This window comes from Trachurus trachurus (genome assembly GCF_905171665.1).
Source record: "Trachurus trachurus genome assembly, chromosome: 9".
Lineage (NCBI taxonomy): Eukaryota > Metazoa > Chordata > Actinopteri > Carangiformes > Carangidae > Trachurus > Trachurus trachurus.
The window spans coordinates 16,467,743-16,481,064 of record NC_139895.1 but is presented as its reverse complement, the minus strand read 5'-3'; the positions used below and the strand labels follow the sequence as shown (position 1 = coordinate 16,481,064).

The 13,322-nt window shown below is 39.6% G+C and overlaps 1 protein-coding gene across 1 annotated transcript in view; it reads right to left on the bottom strand.

Moving 5' to 3' along the window:
• Positions 1 to 8,858: 8,858 nt before the first annotated feature.
• The window catches only part of whrnb (whirlin b), a gene marked incomplete at both ends in the record, with an annotated part of 35,053 nt that continues 30,589 nt past the window's right edge, over positions 8,859 to 13,322 (bottom strand). The window contains 4 exons of the mRNA XM_083978665.1: positions 8,859 to 9,035; positions 9,817 to 9,939; positions 10,587 to 10,771; positions 11,508 to 12,198. Coding sequence (XP_083834791.1) covers positions 8,859 to 9,035; positions 9,817 to 9,939; positions 10,587 to 10,771; positions 11,508 to 12,198 — 1,176 coding nt within the window. The remainder of the gene's footprint in view (positions 9,036 to 9,816; positions 9,940 to 10,586; positions 10,772 to 11,507; positions 12,199 to 13,322) is intronic.

Here is a 13,322-nt window from a genome sequence, read left to right as displayed (position 1 = left end):
CTCAAAGGTATTTGGGGCATTTGTGTAATCCATCAGTCTATAAACCATGACAAATCATAGATGTTTTAGGACTCAGCAGGCCCCTAATCTTCCTACATGGAAACAAGACACCCAGTCTGCTTGTGTGTCTCGTTGTTTCTCTTCATGTTCACTTTGTGTCCTGACTCAAAGATGTGCAAGTTTCAAATCTCACATACCGGTATCCTCTTCCTGTGTCTTTCAGGATCAACTGAGATCTTCACCCCATCTCGCCTTCTGAATGTCCTCAGAAACTTAGACAAAGATGAGCAGACCAGCTAAGAAGCTCCTGTAGTGCTCCCCCCGTCAGTCCTCCACGGCAGCCATGGCCCCACCCCCCTCCCCTCCACTACATCCTCCAGCATGTTGCATCAAATATACACTTGATGTTGTGCACCATTCAGTTGCTGTGTCAGTCCTGAAATTGTAATTTGAAGTCAGTTTGTTGATGTTGATGAAAGGTTGTTTTTTTTGGTTATTAATATTAGACAGTGTGAATTGTGGGATGACTTTCTATGGGAATCTATGGAAGCCCAGAGGGGGCATGCTTGTAAATATTTGTATTCCTTTATCTCAATACAACTCATTATCTTGAGGTTATGAGATTTTATCAGGAGAAAACAATTATGACTGAGCCTCGTTCACTACATGAAGTCACAGTACTGCTCAGTGATCCTTAGTAACTCGTTAGCTGACGAGGGCAGATGTGAAAATGAGCTTGTGTGAAAAGGCGCAGTGTGTTTCCTGCCTTTGAATGAAATATTCTCTGACTGTAATCAATGCACCATCCCTAGTTTTCTTATCACACCTGAGAAATAGGATAATAAAAAAGAAAAAGCAAACTTTGTTATCTCCAGGTAACAGGATAATTAACTGTTATCTCAGGATGAAGACCTTGTGTTATCTTGAGATTAAAGGATGTTTGCAAGAATGACCACTCTTGGTTTCCGTAGTAGAGTAATGTGTGTGAATCAGTTTAAATGATTGGATGAGATTCAGGAGAGTATAGAGTTTATTTAGACAATAATCCACTGCTTCACAGTTATATTGGAACAAACTCATGGATCTGAGACATTTTCGCTTCTGTTGTTATCTCACTAACACCAACACACCACTTTCTTCATTTATTGTGTTGCTCCATGCCATGTCTGTAGCGCCTCACTGTAGCAACCATATTACACTGTACAAATAACCAGAGTCACAGTCACGTGTCTGACCTTGAAAATGCCAATGTACTCTGATGATATTTGTAGCTGTAGATGAAGCATTTGAAGATAATTATACAGCGTAGTTTAATAGTCTCTCGTGCATCGTCTTAATAATCACCAATGTTTCTGACATTGTAGTTTTGTCCTTTAGAGATTCAGGTTCCTGTCAGCTCTCCGTGTTTTACCATCAATTTTGTCATTGCTTATTGTTGTATAGTGCTTTTCTGTAACCAGTGATCCTAACCCTAACCTCTGTGAAGAGAAAAGTCAATATGCAAAATATCAAATGTTAAATATGTGTTTTCATGTCCATACATGAAACATACTTGCTGCAGGTTGTGTGTGTTAAGCTTCCATCATTTAGATTTAGTTGAAGTCAGCTCTCCACCCTGTAAGCTCAGCAATAACATACATTATTTACATTCATGTGATACAGTAAACTGCAGATAAAACAACTGTAGTGGTGCAATTTTATTATTTATTTATTTGTTATTAAACAAAACCATACTTTTAAAAACACTGCAAAAATTCTACACATTGTCCATTACTTGTACTCATTTTATGAAGGGATAGTTGAACATCTGACTGAAATGTGGTTTGATTCACAGGGTTCAGTGATTCATGACACTAAAACCTTGTGAGCTGGAAAGAGAGATTAAGACTGTCAAAATAATATCTTTGTGTGTCAATTGCTTCATTGTCTTCTCTCCGCTCAGAATGAATCATTGGCCAAAAAAACTTTTTCTAAAAATGTTCAAGTTTGAAAAAGAGTGTTAACTTGTAAATTGATTTGATAAACTTTCAAAATGTCAGATATTAGTCAGCGAGACACTTTCAAACAAGACAAAAAAAATGTGTTGCATAAAAGAAGTGACTCAGTCAATATCTATTCAGTTTGCACTGAGTTTTAATCAACTGGCCACAAATGAATCTTTAGTCCTATTTGGATTCAAAGTTTGTTCACAGACAGTCCTAAGGTCACCTCACAATTGTGGTTCAGAAGCCTTAAGGGCAGCATGAAGTACCCAGACATCTGGAACAGGGTTGTTGCAGAACCACTGACAGCTGTTGAGTAACAGCATCCACAAACCACAAGGGGAACAAGGGAAAGAATAAAGGAGAAAACATTGCATTACCTGTCCAATAAATCCAAAATCTGGCCTCTAAATCATAATGGTTGCACAGGAATACTTGGGACTTATGGGATGCTGAATGTAACATTTTGGTTAGGCTACAGTTACATCGCTGATATATTGTGTGTATTAAGCTCACTTTTCTCACATTTAGCTTTAGATTTATGTTTTATGTATAGACATTTATAGCAGTTGTTGTTTTACAAAAAGTAGCTAAATGTGAGAACAGTGAGCTAAATACTCAAAATATCAGCGATGAAACTAAACTAAATTCAGCACCCCATAAATACTGTAAATGTTTCAAATAACAATTTGTCTTAACAATAAATCTATAGATTATTAAGATTGTAGAAGCAATAGCCATAAGACTGTAAAGGCCTTCTGCCACAGTGGGCAGGAGATGGTTTTAGCAACCAAGGTCAACCCAGCCTAGAGGTTCAGTGTGACTTACCTGGTTACAGTAGCCTACTACATTACACATTACAAAGTTTCAGCTGTAATTATTATATACATCACTGGAGGGAGCCATTTCCAGCTGCTGATTGAAAGCAGGAGATGACAAGGCTCTTGAAACATGTGGACTCAACTGTGACTATTTTTAGAGTCATTTCCCTCGAAAGCTGCATTTGGTTTTTATATGACAAACTAAAAAGAGAACAAACCAGGGAAGTGAGAAAAGTGAGCGTCCAGTGAATACTACTCTGACTAAGGCTCAAGCATTAGAGAGACATTACATTTCCTTTCAGAATAAAGCTCTACTGCCAATCTGGCACAAACTCAATTTATTCATCCAGTGTGCAAGCAGAGAAGAGTAGAGGATGTGAGTCACTTCAACACTATAGAAACCGCAGAGCAGGTGAACTCATGTCCACCTCTGCTATGTGAATACAAACAAGCTTATATAACCACAACATCTTGTCAAATATAACTAAAGGGAATTCCACTGTTTCAGTTTTTACATTTCCACCCACCCAATTACCTTCAGCTACTGTTTACGTGAAGCAAAGCTATGTATGTAGTGATCAATGATCATGATCATTTTACATTTGCAGTTATGTTTCCGAAAGAGTCTTTAAATCAGTCAGTCACTTAACACATTTTTCAGTCCATTTAACAAATGGCTGATCTCATTGTCCTGGAGCCGACTAAATGTAATTGTCATCTCCATACTCCTGTTCTCACACCTGCTTTGACATAATACTATACTTGTGTAGAGGATAAATAAAAGCAGTGAAAGCACATCCATGAGTGGAGGGCATTGAAGAAATAAAAGTCTGGCATGAGACCCATTTCCCCCCTTCCAAGTGTTTATGTTAATCAGATTTCATCTGAGGAGACACTAGCAACATGTGTGTGTAGGACACACATGATTGGTTTATGGCGCAGGCTCTATTTGTCTGAGAAAAAAAATACTTACCCTTTAAAAATACAACACATTAAAGAATAACTCCTCTTGTCTTAAGTACAACCCTGGCTGACAAGAGCAAAGACGCTGCAACAGCCCAGAACATTTCTAATAGGAGACAACCTGCAAATTCAAAAGCGACGTAGATTCAAAAAGAAGAGACAGAAAAAATATAATTAATAAAAATGGAAATTTGCGGCAGAAAGCCAAGAGAAATACCATGAACATCACAAACTGCAACAGACAAAATGCTGCAGGCCAGACCTATGACTAGACATTTGACCTTTGACCTTGGACCAGATGAATAAGAATGTGGAGAGAAAGAAGAGATGACGTAAAAGGTTTTAGATTTGGCCATAGTTTTTACAATACTGTAAAAGAGTAATAGAAAATGCATTAGCACTAGCATTACAGTAGCTTATATACTGAATAATATGTACCTCGGCCCTCCAAATGTGTCAAGTGTTTTAAACTGTTGCCACGTGTTTGCCTTCACCAGCCACTGTACACTGCTGATACTAGCTAGAGTACTACACACCTGAACAGATTTAAAATTCTGCTTGTTTCACCAAGTATGCAACATGAGATGTGAGGATTACTTTGATCAGACCTTTTTTTATTGCGTCTGGGGATTATTTGGGCATATTTCATTCTTCCAGCTGTTAAAAAAAAGAGAACCATATACAAGAATAAGTGATTTGTTCTGAAGGATATTTTTGTGCTGAGACAGCTGTGCTAGGGAAACACACAAGAGACATTAGCAGTTACATCAGCCACAAAGGAGGTTACATAACTGTATTTAACAAAATGCTCCAGCCTCTCACCACTTACTGTACATACAGCTCTATAAATCTGTGCACAGTCTCATCTGTATAAGCTATATTGCTAAAATATTTGCATTCACAAAATGAAAAAACAAAAAAACCTAGTCTTTAACACATCATTAAAACAGTATTCTCACCAACATATATCCTTGATCCAGACTATTTAGTGTTGCATTACATTTTATCACTAAACTCCTACATTTCTCTAGTACTATCTCAGTGAAGTGGGATTATATCATTTGACTGCAAAAATATAACTATCGTCCTACGGCGTGCGTCATGTGACGTTTAAGAGCATGTTGATAAATCAGCACCACTTTCAAACAGGTTCAAGGACTTTATGATTCTCATAAAGGGAGGACCTACTGCAGGGCATTCGTTCGATGCAGGCATGAGAGTGCATGTGTTTTGAATTTATGTTCCAATATTCCTTTTCAGATATCTGACAAATAGGGTATATAATAATAATAATAATAATAATAATAATAATAATGATGATAATAATATAACACAACTGTAAAATGGAAATTACATGATGATGATTAGATGATATTCATTAGAAAAACAAGCACATGTTTGCATTTCTCTAAGCAAATATTGATAATTATCTAGTTGGCCCGAGTGTATTACTTTGGATTATGGCTATGATTAAAAAATAAATCTTGGGTTATGTGGAACAAATAGCCTATGTGTTTTGAAAGAAACAGTCCAAATACAAGCTGGACATGTGATTTACATCCCTCTCAACAGATGCTGCACTGCGCTTCTGCTGAATTAGCTTAGTGTATTTTTAGATTGTCCTGAGTGCGGGTTCAAATTTGATTATGAAAAAAATTGTATACTGTGGATATAATAGAAAACAATTTGTTTGGCCTCTGTTGAAACAGAGTCAGATAAATCAAATATACAGTAAATGCTTTTAAAGGGGCACTCCAAGCCATTAAGGCTAGGTATACTTCTGCATTTTAGTTTTAAAGCACATCACTTCTGCTACATTTCCTTCTGCCGTCCGCACCACTTTAGTCTTTAAAACAAGAGACTTTCAGAAACTCTGCTGGACACCGTTCTTTTTTTAAAACGAATGGACATCAGACAAATTGGAGAAAACAAACCAAATCTCCAGTTTGTAATGAAAAAAAATTGTGTATTGACATTTGATAATTATTTATGTAGAAAAAGTAACAACAAAAACACTGATTGTCGCTAAGGTCTATATTCTGAACTCTCTGCCCTTAAAGCACACACAATCTACAGTCTCCCCCTTCCCCTCTTTAGATGGAGCCATAAACTAAAACCCACATTCCAGTCCTGAGTGGTGACCAGCACACACAGATCTGAGAGGAATATAAAATTAAATATTTAACAATTCTGTAACGTGCATGTTGTTTTTTACATGTATTTAAATAAATTCCTGTATTTCTATAATCTAGACGGCAATATCCTATAACATCTTAGAATGAACATCTTTCATGTGACCATACAATCAGCATCCTTTACACAACAGACTACATACTGTAGCATTATCATTATAATCAAGGGACTTTAAGACTTTTGATTTAGTGACAGCTTGTGTTCTTCATCAGTTCACAACAAGTATTATGCTTGAATTGAGGCCTGATGAAACCCACTTTTGAATTGTTAATTTCTGTCATTTTAAGTGCCATTTGGATTATATGTTGCTTCCTTAACACTTTATAGTCATGGTAGAGGGCAGATGTGTAAGTTTATCTCATAAACTTTAGATTAAACAGTTTAGAAGTGTCATGGAAATTTACTCTTTTCTAAGCTGAAACAAAGGAGAAGATAAATAACACCTCTGAAACGTGCACCAGGAATAATACTGCTGATCACATCCCATGCCCCTTAGCTTAGCTCCACTTCGCTCTTCACTGAGCTCTCAGCCCTGTGCTGTTGGCAATGCCCATTACCAATGCTTAGCCACGGCTCATAGCCAATACCCTGAGCCATGCTCTTAGCTGCAGCTTTTGCTATCTTGCTGTTTTGGCCGTTCATCTCCATGCATCTTTTATTTCTATAACCCCAGTCAAAACCAAGTTTTGGAACTTTTTAATTATTATCACTATTTCTTTTTGAGAAAGAGCCATCCTGCAAATGCCCGCCTATTCTTATGGTATTTTATAAAAACAAACGCATTAAAGTTTTATTTCGCATCAACTGCCTGCATAGAGGCCTACAATGAGATCAAGAGTTGCTAAGACAAAACGTCTACTGTCAAACTTCACTGAGGCTGAACCACTGAGACACTGACAGAACCCAGAACTCATCTCCAAGAGTCCTTATTCTCTAGTTTTCAAGTTTGATTTGTTTTGCACTATTTGTGCAAATATTATAGCTTCACCCCTAAAACAAATTGAAACAGAATCACGGTAACCTGACCTGTTAAATTAAAGGTCTATCACAGGGAGATTTCTGATCATGCACGCCATGTTTTTGTTTAGTATTGACTGCACTGAATATTTCAAAGTATTTAAGCTACTGTACCTATCTTAGCCATGTCAGCTGTTATCTTATATGGAGTTGAAATGGTAAGTCCTTCACAGTAGGCTGCTTAAGTCTGGGCTAGGTGGACCTATTCATTTTGATTTTATTATGGTAATATTTTTCTTTTTCTTTTTTTTAATGGAAAATAAGTGCCGCTCTTTACTCTGTCATTTCTTATTTGGTATATCTGTCCTCTGTTCTGTTCTTCACAGTTTAATTACAACAATCTGAGCAGTGTTTCCCTGATTCATCTCGTTAGCATCCCATAGAGAGCAGGATAATGATATTATCAATCATACAAGACCCCCATTATCTCATCTGTATGTTTGGATGAAGTTTCATATAGACCAGCCTGTATACTGGAGATGATGTATTTCTAATTGAAAAACAAATGAAGCGCTACATTTATGAAGAGCAGTGATGTGTGTTCACTCCCATGGTCCTGTGTACAACAGAGGCGCATTTAATGGGAAAGACGGCGGTTCGGTTAAATGTAAAGAAACGTCTTGTTTGTGAAGTCACTGTGAACTTTTTCTGTATTAGACCAAAGCCCTGTTTCCCTAACTGTGCTCTGAGTCTAAACAGAACAGTTTCACAACAACTGTTTTGCTCAGTTGCCCAGAATCAACACAATTGAGCAACATGTCCTCATTAAGTTGTCATGGCAACTTCTTCAACGAAATAAATATATGAATATAAATGTCATTTCTGAGCAGACAGGACTGATATACTGTAGAAACATCCTACACTCAGTGAACATTAGAATTCTAAAGAATAAAATTCTCCAGTACATTTACATTTTCTGTCTATTATTATACTACTTCATATGATGTTATAAGTAAACTTAAGCCGTGTTTCTTGCTAACCTGTTTGCAAATTAGGTTGTGTGGACCCACTTACATTATGAAATGGAGCCACATACAATAGGTGCACTTTCATCCACAGCCTTAATAATTGTCTTCAGTCCCCGTCAGTCCACAGCCACAGGTTTGACATGTTAACATAACAGGCCTTATTTGGTCTTTACATTGGTTCATTTTCTCTGTCTATCAGAAACTATATAATGTGATAAACGATATATGTAAATCATGAAGGAAATATGCCCTGATGAAGCCGAAACATGTTGGTATTTTTAATGTTAGCCTAGCCTTTCAATAAAGGCTTTTTAATTTTTTGTACCAGAGAAGAGTTGCCTTGGATCCCGTTTTGTTCCAGTCTGATTGCATATCCCGACCAAAAACTACCTTCCTGGATACTATTTCTGCAACGAACCCACATGAGCGCTCTATCTGCTGTTTTTTGTTCATAAAGGAAATATGTTTAGCAGGAAATGTAGCTGTGAATGAATTACATTTCTTATTAACCTAATGAGAATATGTTGGATTTATTAATTTATGTATTTAGAAAGTCACAATGTGGCTAAACTGTTCACTTGGTGGTTGTGATTGGACCAGACTCACTTCATATACACTTACAGTATTGCGGCATTTTACTGGGTACCTCTGTAATGAAAATTAGAGTAATCAAACTTGATTTGATTTGATTAATTGTGATGAACATAAATTATCCTCCCTCCTTCCAGAGTGACTCAGATATCATATGACATTTTCATGTTTCATACAAAGGATAACTCAAGACTGAGAGTGCAAAGAATGTAACATTAGATTAAAATGAGGGCCATGATGTATATATTATGATTGAGTTCATATGGTTCCCTCAAGCAGTAAAATGGTGTCTTCTTAGCTGCATGAAGTCCAAAATCTTCATATCAGAGTCCTGGCTCAATCACCAGAAAGTCAATGTAGTCCTTCTCTTTGGACTTGAAGGCCTCTGCAATGATACGGGCGGCGTCCTTATGCTCCTGACCTCTAAGAGAGGTGCCATTGACCTCTAGGATGACCAGGCCCACCTTCAGCTTCTCGCAGCTATAAGCTGAGCCTCCTTTCTGTCAGTACAGAAGGAGAAAAGGCAGAACATATTCAGACAGAGAATACATGTGTGCAGTTTCATACAACAAGTCTAACTAAAGTCAAACTAAAGTCAGAAGTCTTTGCACTGCTAGGATTTATATGTCCTTCTATATAAGATTTTAACAGATACAGCCCAAAAGGACAGTATTTGCAACCACAGAACAATTTTAAAATTAGTCCAAAGCCCATTAATGAACATTGAAAAAACGATAGATTCTTGAACAAAAACGAATATAAACGTCCACACGCTGCAGTTGGGAGTAGAGTATGGATGGTGTGAAATGGACTGATCATAGGTGACCTGATATCTGAGATAAACATTGATTATGACTGGAAATGCCCTTTAAGGGTTGAGTGTCTTTACAGACATTGGTGAGTGGGATCAGTGTTATGATCCCAGATAAATCACAGCTCAGTCAATGATGCCCTACATCATACATTAGTCTGGGTTGGAGTTTGAGAGGCTGGATTCTGCTGAGATGAAGCTGTAACTTATTACATCTGTATCTAATATTAGTGCCTCTCATCCTCACACCTTTGAACATTTTTATGCCATAAAATGTGAGTGGCATTAAAAGGAAATATCAACAGGAGGATGTGGATTGTCTCAGAATGCTAATAAGCCTATGATCAGGTACTGTATATGTAGGGTAGGGTAGGTAAAAACCTAGGCCTTGTACGGTGAAGACAGTAAATCTTCATCATGTGTAGCTTCTAACCAAATTTCAGCCAAACACTACTAGGATACCGTCTCACCTGAATGGTGACTATGCGTGGCATAGGTTGGCGTGTATTGGCTCCACCTTCAATAGCAATGCCGAGGGTGCTGGCATTCTTCACCACTCGTACCAAGGTAGCAGTGGCTTCTGGCACTGGTGTCTGCTGGGAGAGGTCAGAGATACTGATATTAAGTTTATCTTTAGATCAGAAAGTTAGTCTTCAGATCGAGACCAGACAAAATTGGAAAAAGAGAAACAACAGAAAAAGTTCAACATCGCAGCATGTGACAGAAACAAAGTGTAGCACCATGACTGTTGCAGCATGAACTGCATTAAATTGCAGTTCAGATTTCTCTTTATCTACACAATGAACACTCCAGTGGTAAGATAGCCAGCCAGTAATGTAATAATAATGATCAGCTGCTGTTACTTCAAATATGACTGTTTCAGAAAGGTGAAGTCAGTGAACTGAATGCTGAGGGTAGCTTGTCTTAAAACAGTGTGTAGAGATGGTGGGAACATTGTGAATAGGTTTGATAATCACCATAGTTCACTGTTATGAGACAGCAAATTATCACTCATAATCGTTAATCACACTGTTGTATCTGCAGTTAATAGGCTATGATGTAAAATGTCTTTGCATAGCTTCACTCCATGAAGTAAATGCAATTAAGGAAGTCCCAGTATGTTGAATTCACAAACTCATGATAAACTACTCACACATTTATTAGTTCCATTTGTGACCTCAGCACAATGCGACCATGACCAATCAACTGATGTGTTTAAGTGGTTACGACAGCGTGACACACTCACTTGTCTGACGGCCCCTGAAGTAGGGTAGAACTGGGCCCCTGGCTGTTCAAGATGGCGCCTCTGGTTCTTGCTGGGTCGAGGGCTGCCGTCCTTACTGAGGCCTCCTGCCTCGGCTATATCCACCCCGCTGTCCTCACTCAGGGTCTGGCCACTGTCTGACAGCTGGGACAGCGTGGCCCCTGGATGTGACATTGTCGTCTTAGTTTATGGAGCAGTAAATATATGCAGAGCAACTGGGGTCAGGTCTGGTCTTGGATTGTGCCCTGAGCTGAGTATGATGCTGCTTTGCAGAAAGCAAGAGATGTGCTCTCACTGATGTTATTGTTATTTACTGTTGATGCAAACCAGCTGCCTTGAGTTCAAAAATTTGTGCTTGAAAAACATATGTTTAAGAGATTATCTATGTAAAATATGTAAATAAATGTGATTAGTTACCTTCCACAAGAGTGCCAGAGAAAATAGTTTCTGTGCAGTTGTACAATAAAAAATATAGATCAAAAGATAAATAAATAAATAAGCTTTTGCTGGTCAAAGGTTCCTCATTAGCCTTTTAATGTGAACAATCTGCAGGAGGTGTTGAATTCACTGACAGTGGCCTAACACCTATCAAAGGAAGGAAAATTGAATGTTTGGAAATAAATCTGTTAATGAGAAAATCCAGTTTGTCTTATCTTGTGTAAAAGTACTTAATGTACAATATGTAACCCAATTTTCTTTCAGGATGTTGGGATCAAAGCTGAAATATTGTGCGCTGGCTCCACATACTAACTCTGCTGCCAGATACACAGCTGGGTATATGGCACCATATGCGTAGTGGTACATGTGTAGTTGCCAATTTAGTTTAAAACCGGGTTAAAACATGGGTTTTGCACAAACGATACAAATACGGACATGTGCTGCTGCATACTTTCATACCTCTTTGCTGTGGTCTGGAGTCTGCGGACAACCAGTTCATGTCGGTTGCCATAACTTTCTGAGGCAGGGCAGGTGAGCAGTGGGGGTCGGGACTACAGGGTGGAGCAGCAGGTGTGATGAGGGAGGGGCAGGGGGAGGGACATGGCGAGGGATGTGGCGATGGGCGCGGGGAGGCCAAGGGAGATGCCGCTTTGGAAGAGGACGCAGACTTCGACAAGATGTAGGATTTCTCGTAGGAGGAAGATCTGGAGGAGAGCTTGACGGACGCCTGCGGTTTTGCAGAGTCCCGGTGGTGCAGGAAGCCGGGGCAGGTGTGGTGCCCCGAGCTAGATCTGAGGTGGTGGCCGGGATGGTGGTGGAAGTGATGAGCAAAGTATGGGTGGTTGAGGTGTTCGGCGTCGCAGGGCTGAAAGAAAGTGTGATGCAGTGCATTGAGAGAGGTGTGATGGGTGGCTCCGATGCCCGAGTGGTCGCCGGAGGCGGGGGAGGGCTGGTGGGCGATGGGGAGGGATTTAAGCGATTTTTGGAGGCAGTCCTGGAGCAGCTGGTTGGGGCCGGCGAAGAGCTGGCTGGATCCGGGCTGCATCAGCCGGACTGGAGACTTCCGGCCCAGCTCCTTCTCCCTGGACAGCCGGCTCTGGGCCTGGAGAGGAGCGCTCCACAGAAACTCAGCAGACGCCTGCATTTCATCCTGTCAGCGAAAAGAAGGCAACACAATGAATCACAGATTAATGGAGCTGCTCCCTGCTCTCTGACATGTACACATAATGAAAGAAAGACAGAAATGTATAAGTTATTATCCTTAAAACTTTCAGTGCTGATTTATCCATCCATTTTTTCCTGCTTATCTGGGGTTGGGTAGGTAAAGCAGAGAGTTTCAAACATCTCTCTCCAGCAGCTCTTCTTCTTGGGGCATCCCGAGGCATTTCCAGGCCAGAGAGAAAACCGCTGCCCCGGGGTCTCTTCCCACTTGGGCATTCCCATGAGACCTCTAAACGGAGGCTGCCAGGAAGCATAACTTATCAGATGCCAAACAGCCTTGTCTGGTTCCTCGACGCAAAGGAGCAGCAGCTCTACTCTAAACTCCCCTGGATGTCTGAGCTCCTCACTCTGTCTCTGGGGCTGAGCTGAGTCACCCTACGGAGGAAAACCCATTTCAGCCGCTTTCATCTGGAGTCTCTCTTCTTTCAGTCACTACCCAAAGCTCATGACACATAGGTGAAGGTTGGAGCAAAAATTGACGAGTAAATTGAGAGCTTCGCTACTCAGTGATCTGCACTAGGGTTGTGGATAAGACGTCCCCTGAGTTTCAGACTCTGCCTCCTTCACGGATGACGTGTCGGCTGAGTTCAGCAAATTATTCTTTCCACTGATCAACGACTTTCCCAGTCAGGACACAACCTGGGCCGAGCCTTGCTTCCCCGTTCGGATTCACCAAACACCTTACCAAAACTTCATTGGTGCCAGTGGTGAATGTTTTGGTTATAACTGTGAACCAACTGTTCATTTTTTATTGAGAATAAGATGATAAATATTCATCAAAATTGCAGCTCAGTAAAAAAATTCCACACCTCTAAAGCTCTGTAGTATTTCGAGTTGTATTTTCAATCAATTGGGTACATAAAAATGTCTATCTCTGATTGTGTGGTAGGTTTGTGTGGTTAGTTTATAACCAGCAGTTTATCTGCTGTATCTGTCTTAATGTGAAGCAGCTCTATTGCATATGCTGTTTCTTATTCTCATGGTTAACCTTGCACTTGTTCCTGTAGGATGTGATTACCATCAAAGCTCCGATGAATTTCTCTAATGGGGATT